At 41.5% G+C, this 21,001-nt stretch overlaps 1 protein-coding gene across 1 annotated transcript; it reads right to left on the bottom strand.

Moving 5' to 3' along the window:
• Positions 1–1,535: 1,535 nt before the first annotated feature.
• Positions 1,536–11,019, bottom strand: fhdc2 (FH2 domain containing 2). Its single transcript, XM_037675354.1, has 11 exons — positions 10,582–11,019; positions 10,438–10,499; positions 7,394–7,496; positions 7,084–7,169; positions 6,791–6,891; positions 6,507–6,577; positions 6,231–6,338; positions 4,156–4,226; positions 3,784–3,901; positions 3,536–3,700; positions 1,536–3,434 (listed from the first exon to the last, which is right to left on the bottom strand). The coding sequence occupies exons 1-11, from the start codon at positions 11,017–11,019 to the stop codon at positions 1,536–1,538; spliced, it is 3,222 nt and encodes a 1,073-aa protein (XP_037531282.1).
• Between the last annotated feature and the right edge of the window lie 9,982 nt (positions 11,020–21,001).

Raw genomic sequence — 21,001 nt, forward strand, 5'->3', positions numbered from 1 at the left:
AAGATTAGGCTGCTTAGAATGATATATGAAATAATGAAAGCATTATCCAACCAATAAATTTCCTTTTAAATTAAGCTATTTTATGAATATTAAAATTTTCCACAAATTTCTCCTCCCTTTTAAATTAAATCTGCAAAATTTTACTTCACATCCAGTCAAACGTCACTGCAGTTTTGTGAAAATAAGTTTATTTCCAATGCTATTCTTTGTCATGAACATTTTTATCAATGAAATAAATTAAGTTACAATGTGTGCAGATGCAAACTGTAATAATAATAATAATAATAAATCTGTTCCCAGTGTTGTAGACCTCATTCTGTCAGCAGTCTTTCAATTCCAATACCACTTACTTTTCTTCAGCCATGCCATGACCTCACTCACTATTTGTTTTCATTTCAATGCACTTAGACAACTCCAAAGAAAAAACAAAAAAACAACAAAAAATAAATAAACGTTGCTTTAAACACCTCTCTCCTGCAGCCCTGGATACACGATGATGTCACTTTTATTAACTGCAGCAGGTTAAAAGGCCACCTCTGACCAACAAGTGGAGACTGGAGAGCACAAAGAGGCACCGTTTTATTGCTTTCCCCAGAAGTTTTGGCGTCACTGCAGCCTATAAAAAGGGGGGTTTCCCACTGGGATCCTACACCCACTGCCATCCTCCACCCCAACCATTGCAACCCCCACAATTCTGCCAGCAGATTCCCCAGGACGGCCGTAGCATTTCCTTGACAACAGACGCTTGAAAGATTGGCAAAGGGGTGGCTGTGTCAAGAGATGCAGCAAGTGGGAATTCAGATGAGAAGGAGGGAAGTATGAGGGTGATAAGATGGCAGGAGAGGAAACTGAACTAAAAGGTACTGCATGCAAACAAACAAAACAAACAAAAACACAATTAAACATCATCTAATGCAACCAAAAACCTGTACTACTAGTTACAATGCTGTTTATTCAGCCTTTTTTTTATACAAACCCATACAATATAGTGAAAATACCATTAATGAAGTTATAGATTTTTAATATATAAAATAACATTGACAGCAAACATTTTCTCACAGCCTCCATCAGTTTGTAAAGTGCATCATTGTAATGAAGCCTGTTGATGAGAAAATAAACAGCTCAACATTGTACCGAGTGCAGTTTAAAAACACTGATCTTTCTGGTAAGGGGCCACAGTGCTCACAGCATGTTTTCAGCTTTCTAAAATAAAGTATGACTACAAAAAATACAGCAGTTTTTCCAAATGGCAATATTTTTAAGGCAGCGTAACAATCACTTGATTCTAATAAGGAGAATTAAGGCTGTTCTGTAAATGAATTGTTAGAGGAAATCTGTTGCTGCCCTATTGCCTGCAAAAACAAATGGATGTGAGAAGAGGTAGCTTGTAGGGGACCCACTATCCTGCTACTGTGCTGAACACAACATATAAATTAGCTACAATCCCCTCAGTGCAGACTCACTTTATGGACAGAACCCAATAAAGTTGAACTTAGATTTAATTAGAACTGAAGAAGTGAGTCCATGAACTTCCATCACCTCCACAGAGGCTGAGCTGCAGCGGCTCGAGGCATTTTGGGACCAGGTATGCGTGAAGCTCCTGGGCTTTTACAGCTAGCAGGGGAGGTGCCCACGCTCGTTGTCTTTGCAGTTTTGTTGCGAGCGGCTGAAATGACGGCGGTGCGTATGGTCTTGGCTGTAGCGGCGGAGGGGCTGTGGGCGGACCGAGGCTGAGGCGGAAGCTGAGTCTCGGAGTTCGGAGCGAGTCGTTTGGACACACGGACAGGAGCTCCTCTGATAAAAGCTGACTGGGAGCTGCCGGAAACCCTCTCTGGTGCAGTTCTGTCAGACGACCTGCGAGTCACGGTGGATTTTTCAGGAATCTGTGACTCGCTTACGGTTCTCTCCCGTGCACTGCTGCTTCGCTTTACCTCTGCCTGAATAACTGGCCGGGTTATGGAAGACGAACGCGCTGAAAGGCTGCGAGGACTAGACAGCCGTGCAGTTGTGTTAGTAGCTGTTGGTGTTCCATTCGAGGATTCGGTTTTAGAGCGCACTCGAGGAATGCCTGTGCTGATTGAAGGGGCTGTGCGTGACACGAACCCCCTCTTGGCCCCTAATCCACTACGTACAGGGATCTTCATTGTTTGAGTCTCCTCTCTTGGCATTGAGGACCCTGGAGTTGCCCCCTCGTGGAGTTCAACCTCCCTCTCCTTCCTCCACTTGGAGCAAAGGCTCGGTGTGGGTCGTGGGAGCGGGGAGGTCGGGGGTGACAAGGCCTCGTAGGATCGAAGCCCTTTCACTAGAGTGTGGCACTCTAGCGTTTCCCCTACACGTGCGTATGACCTCGCTGTCTCCCTCTCAGCGGTTGGCAAGTCAGAAGCCTCCTCTGGCTGTGACTGGCTGACCTCTGGTAGACCGGAGGGTATCCAGTCCTCCACAGGTGACAAAGCCACTGTAGTGTCTGCCTGTTCTGGTGAACATTCATCAGGCAAAGACTCTGCCTCACTTATCCTTATAGATGGAACTTCTTTCTTCTGAGGTTGGAATGGTACTTCATCAGCGGATGATTCTAATTTGGTCTCAGGTGCAGGGTGATTCAACGGCCCGCCCGTGGTGTTGCTGTCAGAGGTCAGAGTTGTGCATGTGGTATTAGAGTCACGGACACAAGAGCCGTTAGTTTCACCCTGAAGAAGATAATTACTATCAGTCACTGGCAGAGCAAACCTATGTCTGTAAGTGGAGACCTGGCTTCCAACACACTGGGTTGGTGCATGTGTACTCACAGCAGCTGAGTCTGTACTGGAACTGTTCGACAGCCTGTGTTCTTGAGAAAAATCTGACATGTTTTCAAACTCTACTGCCGTCTGTTGGCCTTGTAGCATACAGGAAATGCTCTCAGGCCCATGTTGTTCTGCTGCAAAGTAATTTCCGTGAGGAGAGGAACTAAGCGATTCAACGTGCGAGTCTTTAAATGCTTCCATGCTCGTGTTTGTTGCTCGTCTCCCTCTGTCCAGAACAGAGTCTTCTTGGTCAATGGGAGAGCACGTGCCATCGATTTCTGGGGAGCTGCAGAGCACAGCACCGACCTCGTGATCAGAGGAGCTGTTTGAGTGACAGCTGACCGATGTCGGGCTGCTGCCCAGTACGGGGAAGCTCTTGAGCGTGGAGCTGCGGGAATGGGCGTCATTTTCTAGGTGGCGTGCGAATCGGTGAGAAGCACAGCTTCGAAGACTACGACGACTCCAAGTGTAGCTTAAGTTCTTCTCCAAAAGTCTCTCCAGTTCATCTTGGTTCTCCTGGCTGTGAGGCTCTCTGGCAAGACTCAGGCCCAAGTCCAGCCCCGTGCACACGGCCACAGAACGACGCTTCTCCACCATTTCACGCTGACGTTCCAGACGTTTCTGCTCCTTAAGCTCCCGTTCTTCATTTTCCTATTAAAAAAAAAATAATCCAAGAGAAAGAAATCATGGTCATTTAACGTGCTCGTTAGTGCACAGTAAGTTGTGCGTTTATTTACAGCAGTGTTTTGAACCTGGACAGCCCTTTGGAACCGAAGGCAAAACAAATGGAAGGTACTGCAAGCCTCCTCTAGTTTAAACGTGCTGTCATCTTCGCAGAGGAACTCCATCAGAGCTTGACTCGACATCCTCATGCCCTCCACCTCATCATCCGCCTCCTTCAGACGCTCTTCAGCCATCTGCAAACATTTTCAAAAGGCATACCTTAAAGCTGAAGAAGTTCTGTTACTCCAAAACTTCCATTTCAAACGGTGCCGTCTACCTCCAGAAATAATCGCGCCTGCTGCAGAATCTCTGCCTCAGTCTGTATGTTTGCCTTGAGGGCAGCCACTCTACTTTTTAACTTCGCCAAGTCATCCAGCACGGCCTCCTCACACAACCTGCAGAGATATACAATTACAGATTGCACTGGCAAATAACAGATGTGTAATCCTCTGTGAGAAAGGTTGCATGACAACAAATAGGCAGTAAATAGCTAACAGGTGAATGTGCTTAATCCAATGTGTATGGACAGGTATTACTTAGCAACTTTCTTTGAGTGAGTCAGACAGTCGCAACATAAAACTTTTCAGCAGCTCAGAGATTGTCTCAAGTCTCGGCGTTGCAAGATCCACAGAAGAAAGAAGAGACTGACCTGGAGGCAGAGCCAACATGGCCTAGTTGGCTTGGAAAAGACAGTAAACTCTGGTCCTTTTTCACAGCTTCCTGCAGAGACAAACACAACTGATTATCCAGCCACCGTCTCAAAAGAAGCAACACATCGTTTTATAATGTGTCTAAATAAAGTGCTCTGTCTCCGTCAGCTACTTTTCTGCTTTTTCTGTCCCTAAACATAATTTATTCATCCACACTGCTAGATGGGGCTCATGTGCATTGTCCAGGTTTGGTGTGTTTTACTACAGTAATGTAAAAACTATGAATATATTAATTTAGGGGTATAAATGTCCTCTGAATATGTAAACATAGCTTTTTTTTAAATTTTCAACAAGATACCTGTAATGAATCATTGACTTTATAAAAAGAAGAAGAAAATAAACTAGCATTGAAAAATAAGAGAAAAAAATTAATGTTCTAATAAACTTGCATTATTTTAAATAGCCAGCAGGGGGTAGGTTTTTATTTAAAAGTTGTTTTCATTTATAGTTCAGACAAAGTAAGATTTAAAGATGATGAACTGTGATAAATCCTAGGGCAAGGTTTCACTGTGATTGTAATATAGCAACAGAGTAGATGTGAAAAAAGTCTTCAAATTCTCAGTGGCTACCCTTCAGCCAATACAAAATCTGTTCCTTTTTTAATTTAAATACCGACTCACAAAAATACAATCAACCCTCAATAATTAAATAAATGCATATTGTTTTCTCACCACCTCAGTCACATATAGATGTTTGATTTGACAGATAAACTCCCACTCGTTTGGCTTGACTCTTGGATCTACTGTAAAGTTTGATTTTTGTCTTTAGCTCCTCAAAATGATAAAAACTTTGCTAGTGAATAAGAACCAAACCAACTCTCTGCTATTCAAACCCCTCTACTTCCAGCAAACTAAGAGGGGGAGAGTGCAAAAATTGTTAAAATGCTAAAATGTTAGTTTGAAACTAATGTACAAACCTAACCATCACTATGACACTCGTCAGTTTGCAAAGTTGTATCTGAATGAACCACAAGTTTCTGTAACATTTTTTGAACCTGTGAGACCAAAGAAGAGATGTTCACCATACTGCACAGCACCATATTTGACAAAACATAAAAATATAACAGTGTATCAACATTTGGGTTTGTTCTACAGCCACAAGACCTGGGTATTTTGCAGACTAGTTGACTATAAACCTATCTAAACCAAATTATTTTAGAGTCTATGGTGAAGCCATCTGTTTAGCAGCTAAAGCAGGGGTCTGCAACCTGTGGCTCTGGAGCCACATGTGGCTCTTTGATCCCTCTGCAGCGGCGTTTTCAAGCTTTGACCAAAACTAACATAAAACTTAATTTTATTGGTTGTTATACAAACAACAACAAAGACTAGTTTCATACTCGCTTTAACCTTACATTTTTTTCTTTACTAGATTAATTTTTCCACAATTAAAATGATCACATAGGTCTGCATAGTTCCTTTTTTTTTTTAAATAAATCACAGTTGCAGCAGGTTGTTGCGGCTCTGATCACTTTGAATTTAGGGAACGAAGGCGAAAAAATGTCTCTCTTGATCGTAAAGTTGCAGACCTCTGTTCTAGAGTTTCTGGTGAAGCCATCTAAAGCTGGGCACAAACTGGATCATGGAAGCTGGATCTCAAGTACGGCAGCAAATTTATAACAAAATGACTGAAAAAGAGAAGTGCTACGACGGTCCAGTCAAAATCCAGACTGCTACCTGATGGGGAAACTGTGGCAGAACCTTAGGAGAGTTGTGAAGATTTAAAAGGTCGCAAACCTCAATGAACTGAAGCAACTTTGTTAAAAAGAGTGCACCAAAAGTCTTCTATAACCATGTGAGAGGCCGATAAATTCATCAAGGGAACAACTACGTCAAGTTATTGCTGCTAAAGGAGGTTGTTCAAGTCTTCACTGAGTGAACTGAACATCCAGCGTTTGAACACATCTTTACCGTTTGTTCCCAGTGTATCACTAAATTTACCTTATTTCTAAAATGTGCTTCTTTTAACAACTAACACTTTTTTTCCCACTACAAAAGTATAACATTTCAGGACTTACCATAGCAACAAAATGTAGCAGATTCATCCCCGGCTTGTTGGCTTTGGTGTCAGCCAGTTTGAGCAGTGATGAAATGCGATAGCCAGCTGCATTCCCTGCATATCCACCCTGAGAAACCGTTACAAGGTAACAACACGAAGACAAGTTTAAACAAACAGTCCATCAAAACTCAGCTACAAGGCCAGGGTGATGGCCCTGAACGCAAACGACCAATCTACTTGCGACTGAAGCAGACACAAATAAAACCAGTACGAGTTTTTGGACTGGAGCACTCACAGCGTTCATGTAGTTCCCTGCTTTCAGCACCAAACGGAGGATGGAGTGTAATTCTGGACAGCTCAGCAATTCTGTGAGAGTAAAGTGAATCGGTAAATACGACATATCGGCAATTGCAACTTATTCACGAGCCACAAAGTTAGCCTAAATGCTAAACAGCTTATCTCATTTACATTCTGGCGCCTGACGGCACCACTCAAGACTAAACAGAAGAATTTTAGGTGGTCAACAAAGACTTGGGTCTTAATGGCGGTGGAGTACACAGCTCCCCGCTGTTACTTTACCTCTGGACGCCTCCCTCAGACATCTGGCTGCCACACACAGAGAGGTCACAGCCGGGTCAAACCCTTGTTGCAGGATCATGGCATTCAGCCGGAGCCGAAAACTGATGAAAGAGAAAAGAGTTGAGATGTACCGATCAGCAGGGATGCCTGAATGATGGCAGAAGACACTCGAGATCAGCCTTTTGTTGAACAAACATGCCATGACAAAGTGAAGAAGGATGAAAAAGGGTTTAAAAACATGAGAGGAAAAAGGCTCATCTTTTGGAATATCCCAGCTTTTTGCAGGGTTGTACCTGGGGACTTCCACCAACAACAGCATGAAAAGATCAGGCTCTCCAAGGCAGCTCCTCTCTCCACTGAACGTCTTCAGGCGAGATGCCTGAGAGAGGGAAAGGAAAAATTTAAAAAGCAACAACTCAATTCAATTTCAATATACTTCTACATGATCCTTGTCTGAAAACAGACCACATGATACGACGTGGTGTAATGGCAGCCTTTTGATTGTCCTAACCAAAACCAGATGAGTAAGAGAAGCAGGCCGAGGAGGAGGACAGGAAGAACCTTGTCACTGTTGTAGTTGCACACCAGAAACAAAAAAAGTACCTCCTCGTTGTCAGGCAGCAATTTGCAGAGCTCCGAAAGCTTCTCTGCTCCATAACGATCTCCGGTTCCGTGCCTGATATCCTCAACTATCTCCTTAGCAGGCCTGTGAATACACAACAATTTATTTTATCGTGATGAATCACAGCGCTCGCAGGACAAATACAAAGATGCACAGACAATCTCTGGAAGACTTTCAATTTTAACTGGGACTGCACAACGTTAATAAAACGTGATAGAAATATTAGGATGACCATATCAGTCGTGATAAGCCCACATTTCCTGCACTTCCTTTCTCTTTTATCTGAAGCCATAACTCTCGAAGTGCTTTAATATGGTCTAAATCAGCTGGGGGTGTTTAGAGCACAGTTCAGGGGAAATATATGACCAACGTGCAGTTTGTGTCTGATTTACTGACATTGCATAGACAATACATTTTCTACATGCAACACATCCCTGATGTCTAATTTAAAGATTAGAAACAGGACTGAATCATTTTGTTTATTTACATGTTTTGACTACTTCAGCCTTGTTTTTATTAAGGATGTCCAAACCCAAACACTGAAGAGACTCTTAAACTGTTCAGTAGTTTTGGTCGCGATCGATGATTCGCCACAGTCCCCACAGCTTTGGAAAGAACCGCTCGAGCAAAAAAGAAAAATGCATCAAAATGTGTGAATCTGTAGTGAAAAGTGTGCAATCACTTCTGGTTGAAGTAAAATCTACAGTGCAAAAAAAAAAAAAAAAAAACTCACCAAATTTCCAATACAAAAGGAATTTTAGCTAAATGAGTAAATAAAAACCAGACCTCTTTCAGGCTCTACAGCTCAGACGTACTTCACTGAAGCAACATTATTCAAAGTTTAAACAGGCCACAAATACATATAGTTGGACTTTCTATGACTGAAGAGGCATTTTGAAAATAAAAACATTTACGTTTTTTGACGTTTTGGGGCTTTGACCACAGAAATGTTCAACTTGTAGGGTGATAAGGTGATGCTGATTTTGAGCTGTCTAAGCCATCCATCCATCCATTAATCAATCCATCCATCCATCCATTAATCCATCCATCCATCCATTATCTGTATCCGCTCCTTTCTTTTTGGGGTTGCAGGGGTCAGGGGTGCCCATGTCCATCTATCACTGTGCGAGAGGTGGGGGACACCCTGGACGTGTCTCCAGTCCATCTCATGGCCACATAGAGACAAACGAGACAACCAACCATTCACTCTCTCACTCACACCTAGGGACAATTTAGAGTTACCAATCAGCCTAACATGCATGTTTCTGGTCTGTGGGAAGAAACCCACACATGCACGGAGAGAACATGCAAACTCCACCCAGAAAGGCCCCAGGACCGGGATTTGAACCGGCAACCTTCTCGCTGAGAGGCGGCAGATCTACCAACTGCACCACCGTGCTGCCCAGCTGTCAACTTCCAATACTTTTACTAACTCATTTTATTCCTGCAAATTTGACAACTGATTTCTTATTTTTTGTGTTCTGCTTATTTAAACTTAATTCAGCAGATATGTGTTCTTTCTGCTTTCTTCTGCTACATTAGGCTTGTTTTTCCATTTCAGCATGTTTTTAAGCTAATTTCAGCTGTTTTGGCTAATTTCAGCCGTTTTTAGCTAATTTCAGCTGTTTTTAGTTAATTTCAGCTGTTTTTAGCTAATTTCAGCTGTTTTTCAGCAAGTTCTTCAGCAAAAAGCGTTCACGCTGCATTTTTGCAGGAAACACAATTTCTCTTATTGTTAGTTATCTTTCATTACCCTTCATCTAGTATCCCATGATACTGCAGCGAGTTTCCTTTATTCTCAAACCAACTCTCCTCATTCATAGCTCCCCGTTTACGTCCGAATTTTATCATTTGACACCAGCGGTTAAACACATCTGAAGCATCCTAAGAATAAATCATTTTCTGAAGCACTTCCTATCCAAACGGAAACACCGCTTGGGAACAAAGCACAGAACGCCACGTTGCATAAAGGCCCCAAATGAAATGATTTTGAAGTCTCCACTCAGACAGTGAAAACAAAAAACTGGATTTTGTTTAAACTGCGGCCTCATTTAAAAGCAGTCGCTGTGTCGCTTTTTGACAGCGAGCAAATAAGCTCTCTGACAAGACAAATGTTTGTGTACAGAAGAGACTCTTTTCACATAAAGGCTTTCGCTGCAAGTCTCAACAAATCTAGTCTGGAAGAAGAAACAGGTTGAGAATCTCATGATGGCACATTGATTTTGTAACCCTGGACTGATGTTTCTCCACTCTTCGTGGAGCGGACTTTGCATAATGTTAACGAGCCAAAGGTTAAAGACTATGTAAATTAGCCTTAATGGTTATGAGACAGCGCTGTTTCATTACAATAAGTGCAGCTTTGTTTAAAACAGACAAATGAAGGAGGCTTTGAGGGGATTCCTGAAAATGATAAACCACCAGGGTCTCTCTCACCATGGGGGGTGTGACTTTAAGGTTTGACACTTTTTATGGGCGTCAGCAGGTGTCAGCTCTGAAACGTCACTCATCACCCTCCAAGCTGCTCAGAGTGCTACCTCTCCTACAAAACACTTCTTGTTTTGGACTTAACGCTTGTGATGCTGCCCCACATTTTACCATGTGGCTCTTTTTCACGGTTCAGTTTGATGGGAGTACTGGTACTGTTCCCCTGGGCGTAATTCTCCAGAGTGAAGTCGGTTGCTCTCGAAACGAGCTTTTAGTCTTGATTGATTTGGACAAAAAGCCCAACGCCATTAAATGGCACCAAATTGTTGTAAACACGGCAGCAGGTCTTGATCCCATTCCGAGGTGATTACTTAACCTTTATGGGGTCAAAGCATGAAAAAAAATCCCAATGAATCTTTTTCACAGAGCCAAGATGATTAATACCTTAAAATGACTGTGTTGTTAAAAAAAAAAATGGTCAAAGCCCCAAAAGTGTTCAAATTACAAAGAAGTGGTCGACCTTCACCTTTGATTAGCTTTAAACTTTGGGTGTTTTAATTGACCAGTCGTGTCAAAACTGATAAGGAAATAAGAAACGTACATTTTGAACTGCCGTAGAAATATTCCAATGTTCATACTCCGTTTGGAATCCAACAGGGAAATCTGTAACGAGGCAGAGAATACAGAGATGTAAGGGAAAGAAAATGGAGAGAACACTTTGTTTTTACCATCCCAGTGGTCTGACCTCTTCAGGACTGTTTTGAGGAGATCTGCATCGCAGCAGCGCAGACCGCCGCCTCACGCTGCCCGTCCTGACCCTCGGCTTGCTGTCCTTCTGACCAAACAGCTCATCCAGGGAATGGAGGTCTATGGGGAACTCGTCCTCGCCGGGAGCAGCCCCGGTCCACACGCTCTTCCTCCCCTCCACCTTCTCTTTGGGGATGCGCTCCCAGTTCAGCTTCCTCAGCCGACTCTGGCGAGCACTCTCCGCTCGGCTAAAAGGCGAAGAGGTTACGGGTGGTGGCGGAGGTGGAGGAGGCGGTGGCGGCGGAGGGGCAACCAGGACATGACGTGACTCCATGGCTGGCACTTGCACAGCGTCAGGGGTTACAGCAGTAACGGCAGCTGTGGTTCCATGAAAGGCACGAGACTCCTTGGTAGCCACAGTCAGGCTGATGTGCATAAAGGCTGCCGGGTTGTTAGAAGGATGAAGTGACAGGAGGTGAGCAGGAGGCGCTGCTGCTACGACTTTATCCAAAGTGCTTCCTCTTGGACAAAAGTCAGTCGCTAAATCTAAGACACAAAACATGCATTGTCATCGGAGGCATGGTTGATCAGAAAATTAGCTCCAAGGTTCCAGTCAGCACCTTTCACCGTTAGCCTGACTTCATATCACGTTTATATTATATCACAATTCATCATCAACGTCTAGAACTCATTGAAGGAAGGCGTCAGAGTATCAGAAGAACATTTTATCATGAGAAGGCTGTTTTCACCGAGTCTTGTAAATGTTGTGTGCTTTCTCGTGCAATTTTGTGAGATCTTCGAAAACATCCACGCTCAGAGTATGTGTTGTTAATTACTCTCAGCTACTACCATTTTAATCTTTAGCTCAATGTCTGTAACGGGGCAGTGCTTCAACATCCACTGGAAGATCAAGGATTTTACTTTATTTGTTAAGAAAAGTACAAGGTAGGCAAGATGAGTTCTCCACACATGTGGGTTGTTTGAACAGCTTGTCCCATCCTGTTCAGTTTCACCTCATTGCACACACACATGCACACACACACACACCTCCCACCATGCACTTTCCAATTACACATTATGGAAACACCAAAGGTATGGAAAGATGCAAAGTTACCCACAAATCTGAGAGATGAATGGTCTGTATCTTCACAGAACTTGAAATATTCCATCCTCTATATGTAGAGTTTATAGCATCCTAAAGGCGACTGAACTTATTGCACATACACGTTTAAATGCTGACTCAGCGTTCACACAATTGTTTTCCTGGTTATAGTGTCGCTTTCATACAATTGTTGGACCAACTACCAGGTACTTCAGCTTACTTTCAGCTATTTCAGCCACTTAGACATGGCAGTGTTCATCTTGTTTAGCATTACATGGCTTAGACTCAGTAACTTTTATGCTTTTTGAATTATTTTGACCTTATTTACATTTTTGGTTTAACAGAAATGCACTTCATATACTTGAAAACACAGCGCTCTTTCTCCCAGTTTATTTTTAGCTTTTACCTACTGTTTTGCTAAATTAACTTTTAGCAACTATATTGCCAATTTTAGCATTTAGCTAACATTTACCTTTTAGTTACTAAAAGGTGCTGGTTCTTGCTTGAAGCTTTTGTTCTGCTTATTTTAGCTTTTAGCTACTGATTACCAAATTTTATCTTTTAGTTAATGTTTTGTCAATTTTAGCTTTTAGTTAATGTTTCACTTTTTTGTTGTTGTTGTTTTTTCTTTTTGCTCATGGCTTTGGTAACTGTCTTTATTGGCTACTGTTAAGGAAATTGTAGCTTTAAGTTGTTATTGTTAGCTTTTACTTATGTGTAACTTTTAGCTACTGTTTTGCTTTTATTTTTAGCTTTGAGCTAATATTCTGCTAATTTCAGCTTTTATCTACTAAGCTAATTTGAACTTTTATGTATCTCATTTTAGCTTTTAGTTGTTGCTTTTAGCTTTTGTTTAGCTATGTGTAACTTTTAGCTTTTGTTTTGCTTTTTAGCTTTCAGCTAATATCCAGCTAATTTTAGCTTTTAGCTACTGTTAAGCTAATTTAAACTTTTACGTATCTCATTTTAGCTTTTAGTTGTTGCTTTTCGCTTTTGTTTAGCAATGTGTAACTTTTAGCTACTGTTTTGATTTTTTAGCTTTTAGCAAATATTCTGCAAATTTTGGCTTTTAGCTACTATTGAGCTAATTTAAACTTTTATTTCACATTTTAGCTTTTCTTTATTGTTTTGTATTTTTTGGGTTTAGCTAATTTTTGCTTTTATCTATAATGTTGCTCATTTTAGATCTAGTTACTGATTTGCTAGTTTTAGCTTCTAGCTGTTGTTTTGCTAATCTTTCTTTTTTTTTCTTTCGGCTGCTCCCTCCTTCAGGGGTCACCACATCATGGACCACCAAGCTACCACAGCCCTCTGTGCCACCTAGGGCAGCCCCAGGGGAGCAGATGGTGGGGGTTGAGGGGCCTACAGTGGGACAAATGAGGGTTGAAGGAGGTGTGGGTGTTTCACCTTTCTCTTTTAATGTTGTCTGTCCAGGGAGTTGAACCGACAACCTTCCGATCACAGGCCCACCTTCTCTAGCCTCTGCGCCAATTCCCTCCCCTAATTTTAGCTTTCTAATTTTTCCAATACGTTGCTCATTTAAGCTTTTAGCTTCTCTAACTTTAGCTGATGTTCTGCTGGCTTTAGCCTTTAGCTTTTAGTTTTGGTGAACTACTTTCAGCTCCTTTTAATTTGAGCGTTAGTTTCAGCTTCTTCCGCAACATTCACGTAGGACTCACGCAGAAATGTGTCTGGTTAGTTGCGCACTTTGTGCGTGTGCTCGGTGCTAATCTTAATTCTGCTACATCTGGTCCAGCAGTTCCTCTGAAGCTCTGTGTCTCCTTCAGGAGACCTGAAGCTCTGGAGAACCCGCAGAGATGCGCCCAGCAGTTCCTCAGAGGTCCGCATGAGCGCGCTGCTAAAGACCTCCAACATTAAATTATTATCTTAAAATATTAAAAGAAATAACAATAAATCTTGAACACGTAACAAAAACAAGGTTAAAGAGATTATGACCAGTAGGTGTCCGCTAATATTCACAACATTTAAATAAACAAAAAACAGCTTCATCTTATTTCATGTTGGTATTTGATGTAAATGAAGCAGTGTCTCGTCTGCTGATAAAGCTTAAGTTGTGAAACTGATAAAAACAACTCCATTTATAGTTAAGAACAGATAATTTGATCATTTTCGTCTCTGACTCAAGTGACTCACCTGTTGTTGACCGCCGCAGTTTTTCCAAAGAAAAGAGCAATTAAAAACTCGGAGAAAAGCGCCAAACTTTGTCTCAGATTAAGTTTGTCCTTTTTGTGTTTCGACCCATTTGTTTTTATCACGGGAACTTCGCCGCAAGGAACTTGCGGGGAAACTTCCACTCTCCTCTTCTCTCCGCTCACAGCGAACGCGCATGCGCAGTTCCACACACCCCTCGCTGCTTATCGTGTCCTCCCAGTTTAACCAGGGGCGGTGTGAGGGCTTTTTAGGTGGTCCACACCATCTCTGGTCAACTTTATTAAACTTTTGAACTCCGTGAATATCATTCGACTTCACAGATTATTAATACTCCTCCTCAAACAGCGTGTGATGATGTTTTTGCCTGTCTGTGTGTGCGAATTTGTCTCATTTTAGTAAAACTTTCAGAAAGTATGTCAACCTAACCCAATTCAAGATGGCCACCACAGGAAACTGATTGTAGAAAACACAAAAATATCTACAACTCAGTCAGTTTTACTGACACTGATGCAGAAGTAGTTGAGACTTATACCCACTTCACACCCTGAGCGCTAATAGATATTGATAATCTGTAATTATAACTTTGCCATTAACAAGTGACAAAGTCTGTTAAAATTGTTCATGAAATACTGACTGGATTTTCAGAAAGTCATCAGTAGATGTACATCTACAACTGATTAAGCACAAAAATGACTAAAGTTCAGCCAGTTTTACAGGTTTATATCTAAAATGTGATGCAGTGGTAGCTGAGAGTTGTTTACAACACATACTCTAGCAGAACTAGCAGAGCGTGTGAGATTTTGCGATATTGCACAATGTTGTTTTTTTATTTATATTCTTTTAATAAAACTGCAATATTTCTGTCATTTCTCAACACAAGACGATTGTAGTTTACGACTGTGGAATAAAAGAACATGTGCAACATTCCATCAAACGATGCTCGACTTTTAATTCACTTTAAATCACATAACATGTTAGATCTTTATTTTTTGTCTTAGTAATAAAAGTCATTACTTTATACCTCCTATAGTGGCCATGTTTTTATGATACTGTCCAAGACTGCACACATTCTGTCCTGTGCAAACAATTTGATATGTCTCTGTTTCAGGGATATCATCATGAGCAAATCACTGATCTGTAACTGGTGCAGAGGGCCTTGATCATGCATAGAGGAATAAGCCTGAGACAAGGAGCAGATGGCTATCACACATGGGAAATGATGTGCGAATCTCCTGGCTGAACCCTGAATGACACACAAGCTGAAAGCTAAGAGGCTAGAAGTCCCTTCAGGGTGCTGAAATATTCCAGGTGAGGGGATGCAGACCCATAACACCGACCTTTCATCTAAGGTGCCGGAGCTCTCCTGGCCCCAAACCACCTACTTCTCCTCTATAGCCTGACTCAGGTAGCCCCCTTTCACGGGCTGCACTGACAGACGGTTGTCATCGCTTCTGGGACTGAGGTAATTAGCAGGTTACGACCTCAAATATTTGGATTTTATTGTGGCTGAGCCATGGGGTATGTTATAGTGCACCCTGCCAGAATAAACCTCTCTCAGGAAACTTCACTTTCTATTCAGTCACTCACATCTCAGAGTCCAGGGCACTTCTCAGAATACAAGGAAATGCCTCTGTTGAGAGACAGCAGCTTTATAGTTCATAAAGGGGCTGAACGACCTCGTACAAATCCACCCGTTCTGCCTGCAGTTATACAGCAGGGACATTGTGACAGGGATTAATGAACTTAACTTGAAATTCTTCACCTGTTTCATCATCGAGCTAGTTCACTTGTTAAAATGTCTAACAGAAAGTGCCAGAGCCTGTGCATCAAAGCATCACTACAATAAAAAGTGGGGATGTTGATAAAATGTAACGAAAACAGAATGCAATCATTTACAAATCTCGTATTTTATTCACAATGGGCCTTAAAAAACATGTTTCAACTTTAGAAATCACATTATTTATTTTTTAGGCAGATGAAATTTTGACATTTATGGCAGCAATGCATCTAAAACATACTGGACAGAGCCTGTCAACCACTATGGAGTATGCCCTCTTCTTTTAACACCACTATATATAAATGTCTTGGTACTGAGCTACGCAGCTGGAGTGTTTGGAGGGGAATATTCTACCATTTTTGGCTGACATAGAACTCGAGCTGTTCAACAACCCTGGATTATCTTTGCCATATTTTTGTTTCAATGAGTGGAACATGCTTTCAAGTGATGAGAGGTCTGGAGTGTAAGGAGGACAGTTTAACACCCAGACTCTTCAACCCTGAAGCCATGTTGTTGTGAAATATTTCTGGATAGTGTTCACATATGGGTTCTTCTTTGTATGATAGAGCTTTAAGCAGTGTGGCACAGTGAACTGATGATTTGTGGAATTGTTCCTGAGCCCGTGCAGTGATGTTACATCGTCTGATCTGTGCTGCCTGTGGACCCAAAGAGCACAAGCATCCAACTCAGACCTTGTCCTTTGCACACAGATTTTTCCTCACGTCCTTGAAATCGTTTGATGATATTTTAAACGATAAAGGATATTCAAACTATTCACAATTTTCACTTAAACATTAGTCTGAAAATTTCCAACTATTTTTAGACACTTTTTTTTTGGTTGCAAAAGCTTCTTCTAAGAGATTCAGCTTCTCTGACCTGTTCGTTTTATACCCAGTCCTTTTACTGGCTTGTTGTCAATTAACCAAATAGTTGTAAACATGTTTTGCTCCAGCTGATTTTTTTAGTATCATTTACTTTTACAGCCTTTTGTTGCCTCTGTTTCGACTTTGATTGTTTTATTGTTTTTGCCCTTAAAGTTAAAATCACCTTTTTTTTTTGTTGTTGTTGCAAAAATTGTCCAATTTCCTAGTTTAAACATGTTCCACTGTGAATTAAAATGACTTTACAAGATTTACAAACCATTGAATTCTGTTTATGTGTCTATTTTACACAATGTCCAAACTTTGACAAAAATGGGGTTGCATTTATTTATTTATATATCGAGGCCATCTTGGACGGGTCATTTCTGAAAATGCTTCTCAATTTGTCAACCTGGTTATATAAATAAATGTAAAATTTATTTTTGGTTAATCAAAATCCATGACTGCGCTCATGTGTAACATTCCTGTGTTTAGTAAAGAAATGTGATTTTTTTAAATTATCACCCACTCCCATAAAAAGGCAGGCAATAGTGTAACTGCTTATGTGTGTTTCTTTGTCTATGAGCAAAAAAATGCAATGAACCAGTGAAATACTTTTCAATTCAATTCTGTTCATTTTATTTATAAAGTGCCAATTCACAACAGAAGCATTCATATAGAGTACTTAAAAATAAATTAATAACAGTATTTATCTAAGGAGCCAGCAGATTGCTTCGAGTTTTCACTTCCAGCTGCTTCGGCCTTTAATTTAAGAACTTTAATGAAACACTGGAACCACTGGTTGTGCATCTGCAACTATCTTTAGGATTCAAGCTGATTCAAGATGGCACAAAACACACACACAAAAAAAAATACTAAAATGGCTGTAACTCAATCAGTTTTACAGATATCTATGGTGTGGTAGTAGCTGAGCATCATCCACATCGCATACTCTGAGCACTGTGATCTTTGTTTAAAATATTGTTGTGTAAGGCGACAGGTAAAATTACCATAAGGAATGCTAATTTAATTGTGTTTTTCTTGGTTTGTCAGGTTAGTGACCTCTTTCTGATGTCTAAACTTAGCTTACTTTTTCTTCCAAATGGGGACATCAGGAGAAAGACACAAGGTTGCAATACCCTGCAGCTCAGCTCTTAGTTCAGTGGGGGGACTGCAGCTATGCAGTGAGCTTTAGCCCTTCATCGTCTCTCCCTCTTAATCTCGCTTTGAAGTCCCAAAAAGGTTGCGTAAAAGTATTTTAAAAGCCTATTAGCGCCCATCTACCCTAGTACTGAAGTGTTTACATTACCCTGAAGCAATCTCGAGCGTGCACATGAAAACAAAACATTAAAAATTGTATTTAGCATATTCATTTTGATACGGTGATCAAATTCTCTACAGGAACTTTGGCTGCAAGTGTTTTATGCTGCTGACATGAATCTGGGTGTCAGTAAATCAATAGAATAGCGTTGTTGTTGTTTTTTTACTCAGATGCTTCATTTATTTAAGGTATAAAAGAGGCTGTAAAATGTTCAGTGTGAAACTATTGATAAAATAAAATAGGGTTTTGTGTTATTCTGCTTCTAAATCTAGCCTGTCTTCTGGGATGAAGCCACTTCCATGGTTGAGTAAAAAGGTCAGCGTGACTGTGGCTCTGCAAGGGTCTTAAACACATGGCTTGGTGTGTGTGTGAGAGGAAATGGTGTACACATGCTCACACACCTGGCTTTGATTCTAGACTGGGACAGCAGGTCTGGGGAGGTCCTCCTAATCAAGCCCAGTTCCCTCAGGCCCTTTAGTTTCCATTCATGCGTTCAGATCACATGCCGTTCTCCAGAATGACCTGACGAAAATCTCGGGATTTGGTCAGACAGTGCGATGAGGAGGGACAGCAAAAGCCAAGCAGCACAACCATTTGTCTAAAATGTTTTACAAACACTCAACTGCATAGTCATGCATTAAAACTTAGTTGTTCTTTTTCTTCTTTATTTTTTTTTTAACCTCATTTTTAAATAGTCCTACCTTAGCACAACACAAAAGCAGGTTGAAGGTCGGGGAGATAAACTTAGACTGAGATGGTTTGGACATGTCCAGAGGAGGGACAGTGGGTATATTGGTAGAAGGATGTTAGAAATGCAGCTGCCAGGAACAAGACAAAGAGGAAATATATGGATGCAGTTAGAGAGGACATGGAGGTAGTTGGAGTGAGGACAGAGGGAGATGGAGGAGGATGACTCGACATGGCGACACCTGAAGAGGGAACAGCCAAAAGAAGAAGAACAATGTACAGTACCACCTTTGGGCTCTGGTTGGTGGTGGGTTTCACCATCTTGTAATCATGAGGCTGCAGATTCAAGCCCAGGTTGCATCAGGAAGGGCACCTGGTATAAATTGCCAAATCTTTCATACAAGTTCGCTCGCTGCAGGAGGGAGCAGCCATAAAAACAACATATGCAGAACCGGTACTGCCTTAAAGTTTGGTAACACCTGCACATACATGTTCAAAGAACAAGTTATTTTAACTTTTTAATTTGTGTACAATAGATACATATTCCAAGACACACAAATATCATGGAGATAGAAATAAATGCCTGAGTGCATTCTTCCCAAAGAGGATAAAATACAAAACAGACAGATGTAAGGTGCATTACAATATAATACAATATGTTTGGTACAATATGATGTGATGCAGGGCTGCAGTAGCTTGGTGGTCAGTGCTGCTGTCTTGCAATCCTGTTGCTGTGGGTTCAAGCCCAAATTGCACTTAGGAAGGACGTTTGGAGTAAAAATTAATAAAATAATAACATTCCAAATCTTTCGCTTGCTGTGACGACCCCTGCAGAAAGGAGGAGCTGAAAGAACAAAAACAATACAAAGTGATGGAATAATGTGCATTACAATAGACTTAATAGATGTGCTTACAGAAGACCCATAAAATAATAAAATATTAGAGAAACCTTATGCAAAGCTGCTTGTTTATCTTTTCCCATTATGCGTCTTGCTTTGATACATCGTATATTATAGTTTTAAAGGATTTCTGCCTGGTCCTTAGCGTCAACTTTCCCAAATTCATCTGCGTAAAATCACAGATTAAAACACATTACCAAACTCTGTCTTGATTTTTATAGGCTGTGCACAGCTGATACTCAGCTATGTTTACCAAGCTGTCTGCTCTCTGCAGTTTTAGCTCTTTTAGTTGCATGTGTGCACATCAGAAGCTGCTTTGTGTTTTCAGCAAGTCTAAGTCCCTCGGGTTTGAAAGAGAGGACGCATGTGGTTGTGCTTGAGGTGAGGCGGCCTCGTGTTTCAGTTGAACTCAGCAGGGTGGAGAGGAGACGGAGATGCTTTTGGTCAGTTGTCCTTGGAGGTTGTGTTGACTCTTTGCACATCTGTCCACTGAAGCCACTTCCGACTCCAATTAGGATTTCCTGAAACTCAATAAAGGGGATTAATGGCCTGCAAAACACCAGGGCAGACTCTCCCATCCTCCATTGTTTTCCTTGCTGCAGCTGCTTCAGTCATTACACAAGTTAGAACTACAGTCGCACTCCACTAGTGGTTTACAATGGCACAGTGTCATTCACTGACATAGACAAACAACTCTTTTCTTTATTTCCCCCCATTTCTTTTCTCTTTTGTTAATTTCCCTCCAAATGGATGATGGGAGACCAACTACCGTTTTTAGACCAACATGTGGTTGGGCACAAAGCCCAGGAGCAGAGTGCAGAGAAGCTGGGTTGCATTGATGGAGAGTCCTGAGCGACTGCTTGTGTGGTGAGAGTGATCACACAGTTAATATTCAAAGGACTAAGCTTGTTGTAAAGAAGCTGGTAAATAGAGATTGACAAAGCGCATCGGTCAAACAAAGGTTTCTCCCCAAGTAGGCTGCGTATGTAGCTGGAAGTGTAGTAAACGGATGGACTTTGCTGGGTTGGTCATGTATGGAGTCTATAGAGGGAGTTATTAATGTAGGGCCTCTTGCTCTTTATCCCCACCATCACAGTTAAATACAAATCTAATCAAAGTCCTAATTGAAGAAGGTCAAAAGTTTGAAGTCATACATAAATATGCACACTCCATATTTATCTTGTCTTGCATTAAGCATCGTTAAATTGTTGAGTCAAGCAATATTGCTCCCAGTGGCCCTGCATGACCGTAACATCTACGTGCTTCACCTTGAGTAACGCAGATTCCCTTCTGCATCACCTCACACACACTCTCCCTGCACATAAACACACAAACAGTCACTTCAACCATCTAAACCTAATTATTCCGCTCCTGCTTCTCCGTGCCAATGAATGATGTCACCCACAAAGCGACAGTGGGATTGTTGGCCCAGCGCCTGAGGGCGGCCATGCTGACAGGAGAGGGGGAAACGAGGAGAGGAGGAAGTTAAAGGAAGATTAGCAGTTGGGAGGTTTGCAAAGTAAGAAAAATGTAGGGAGACCCCTAGAGCTCTGGCCTGCCCAGCAGAGCAGGGATTAACCATCCCTTCTCTGAACGCACA

Source organism: Nematolebias whitei, chromosome 4, assembly GCF_014905685.2.
Source record: "Nematolebias whitei isolate Nwh7 chromosome 4, NemWhi1, whole genome shotgun sequence".
NCBI lineage: Eukaryota > Metazoa > Chordata > Actinopteri > Cyprinodontiformes > Rivulidae > Nematolebias > Nematolebias whitei.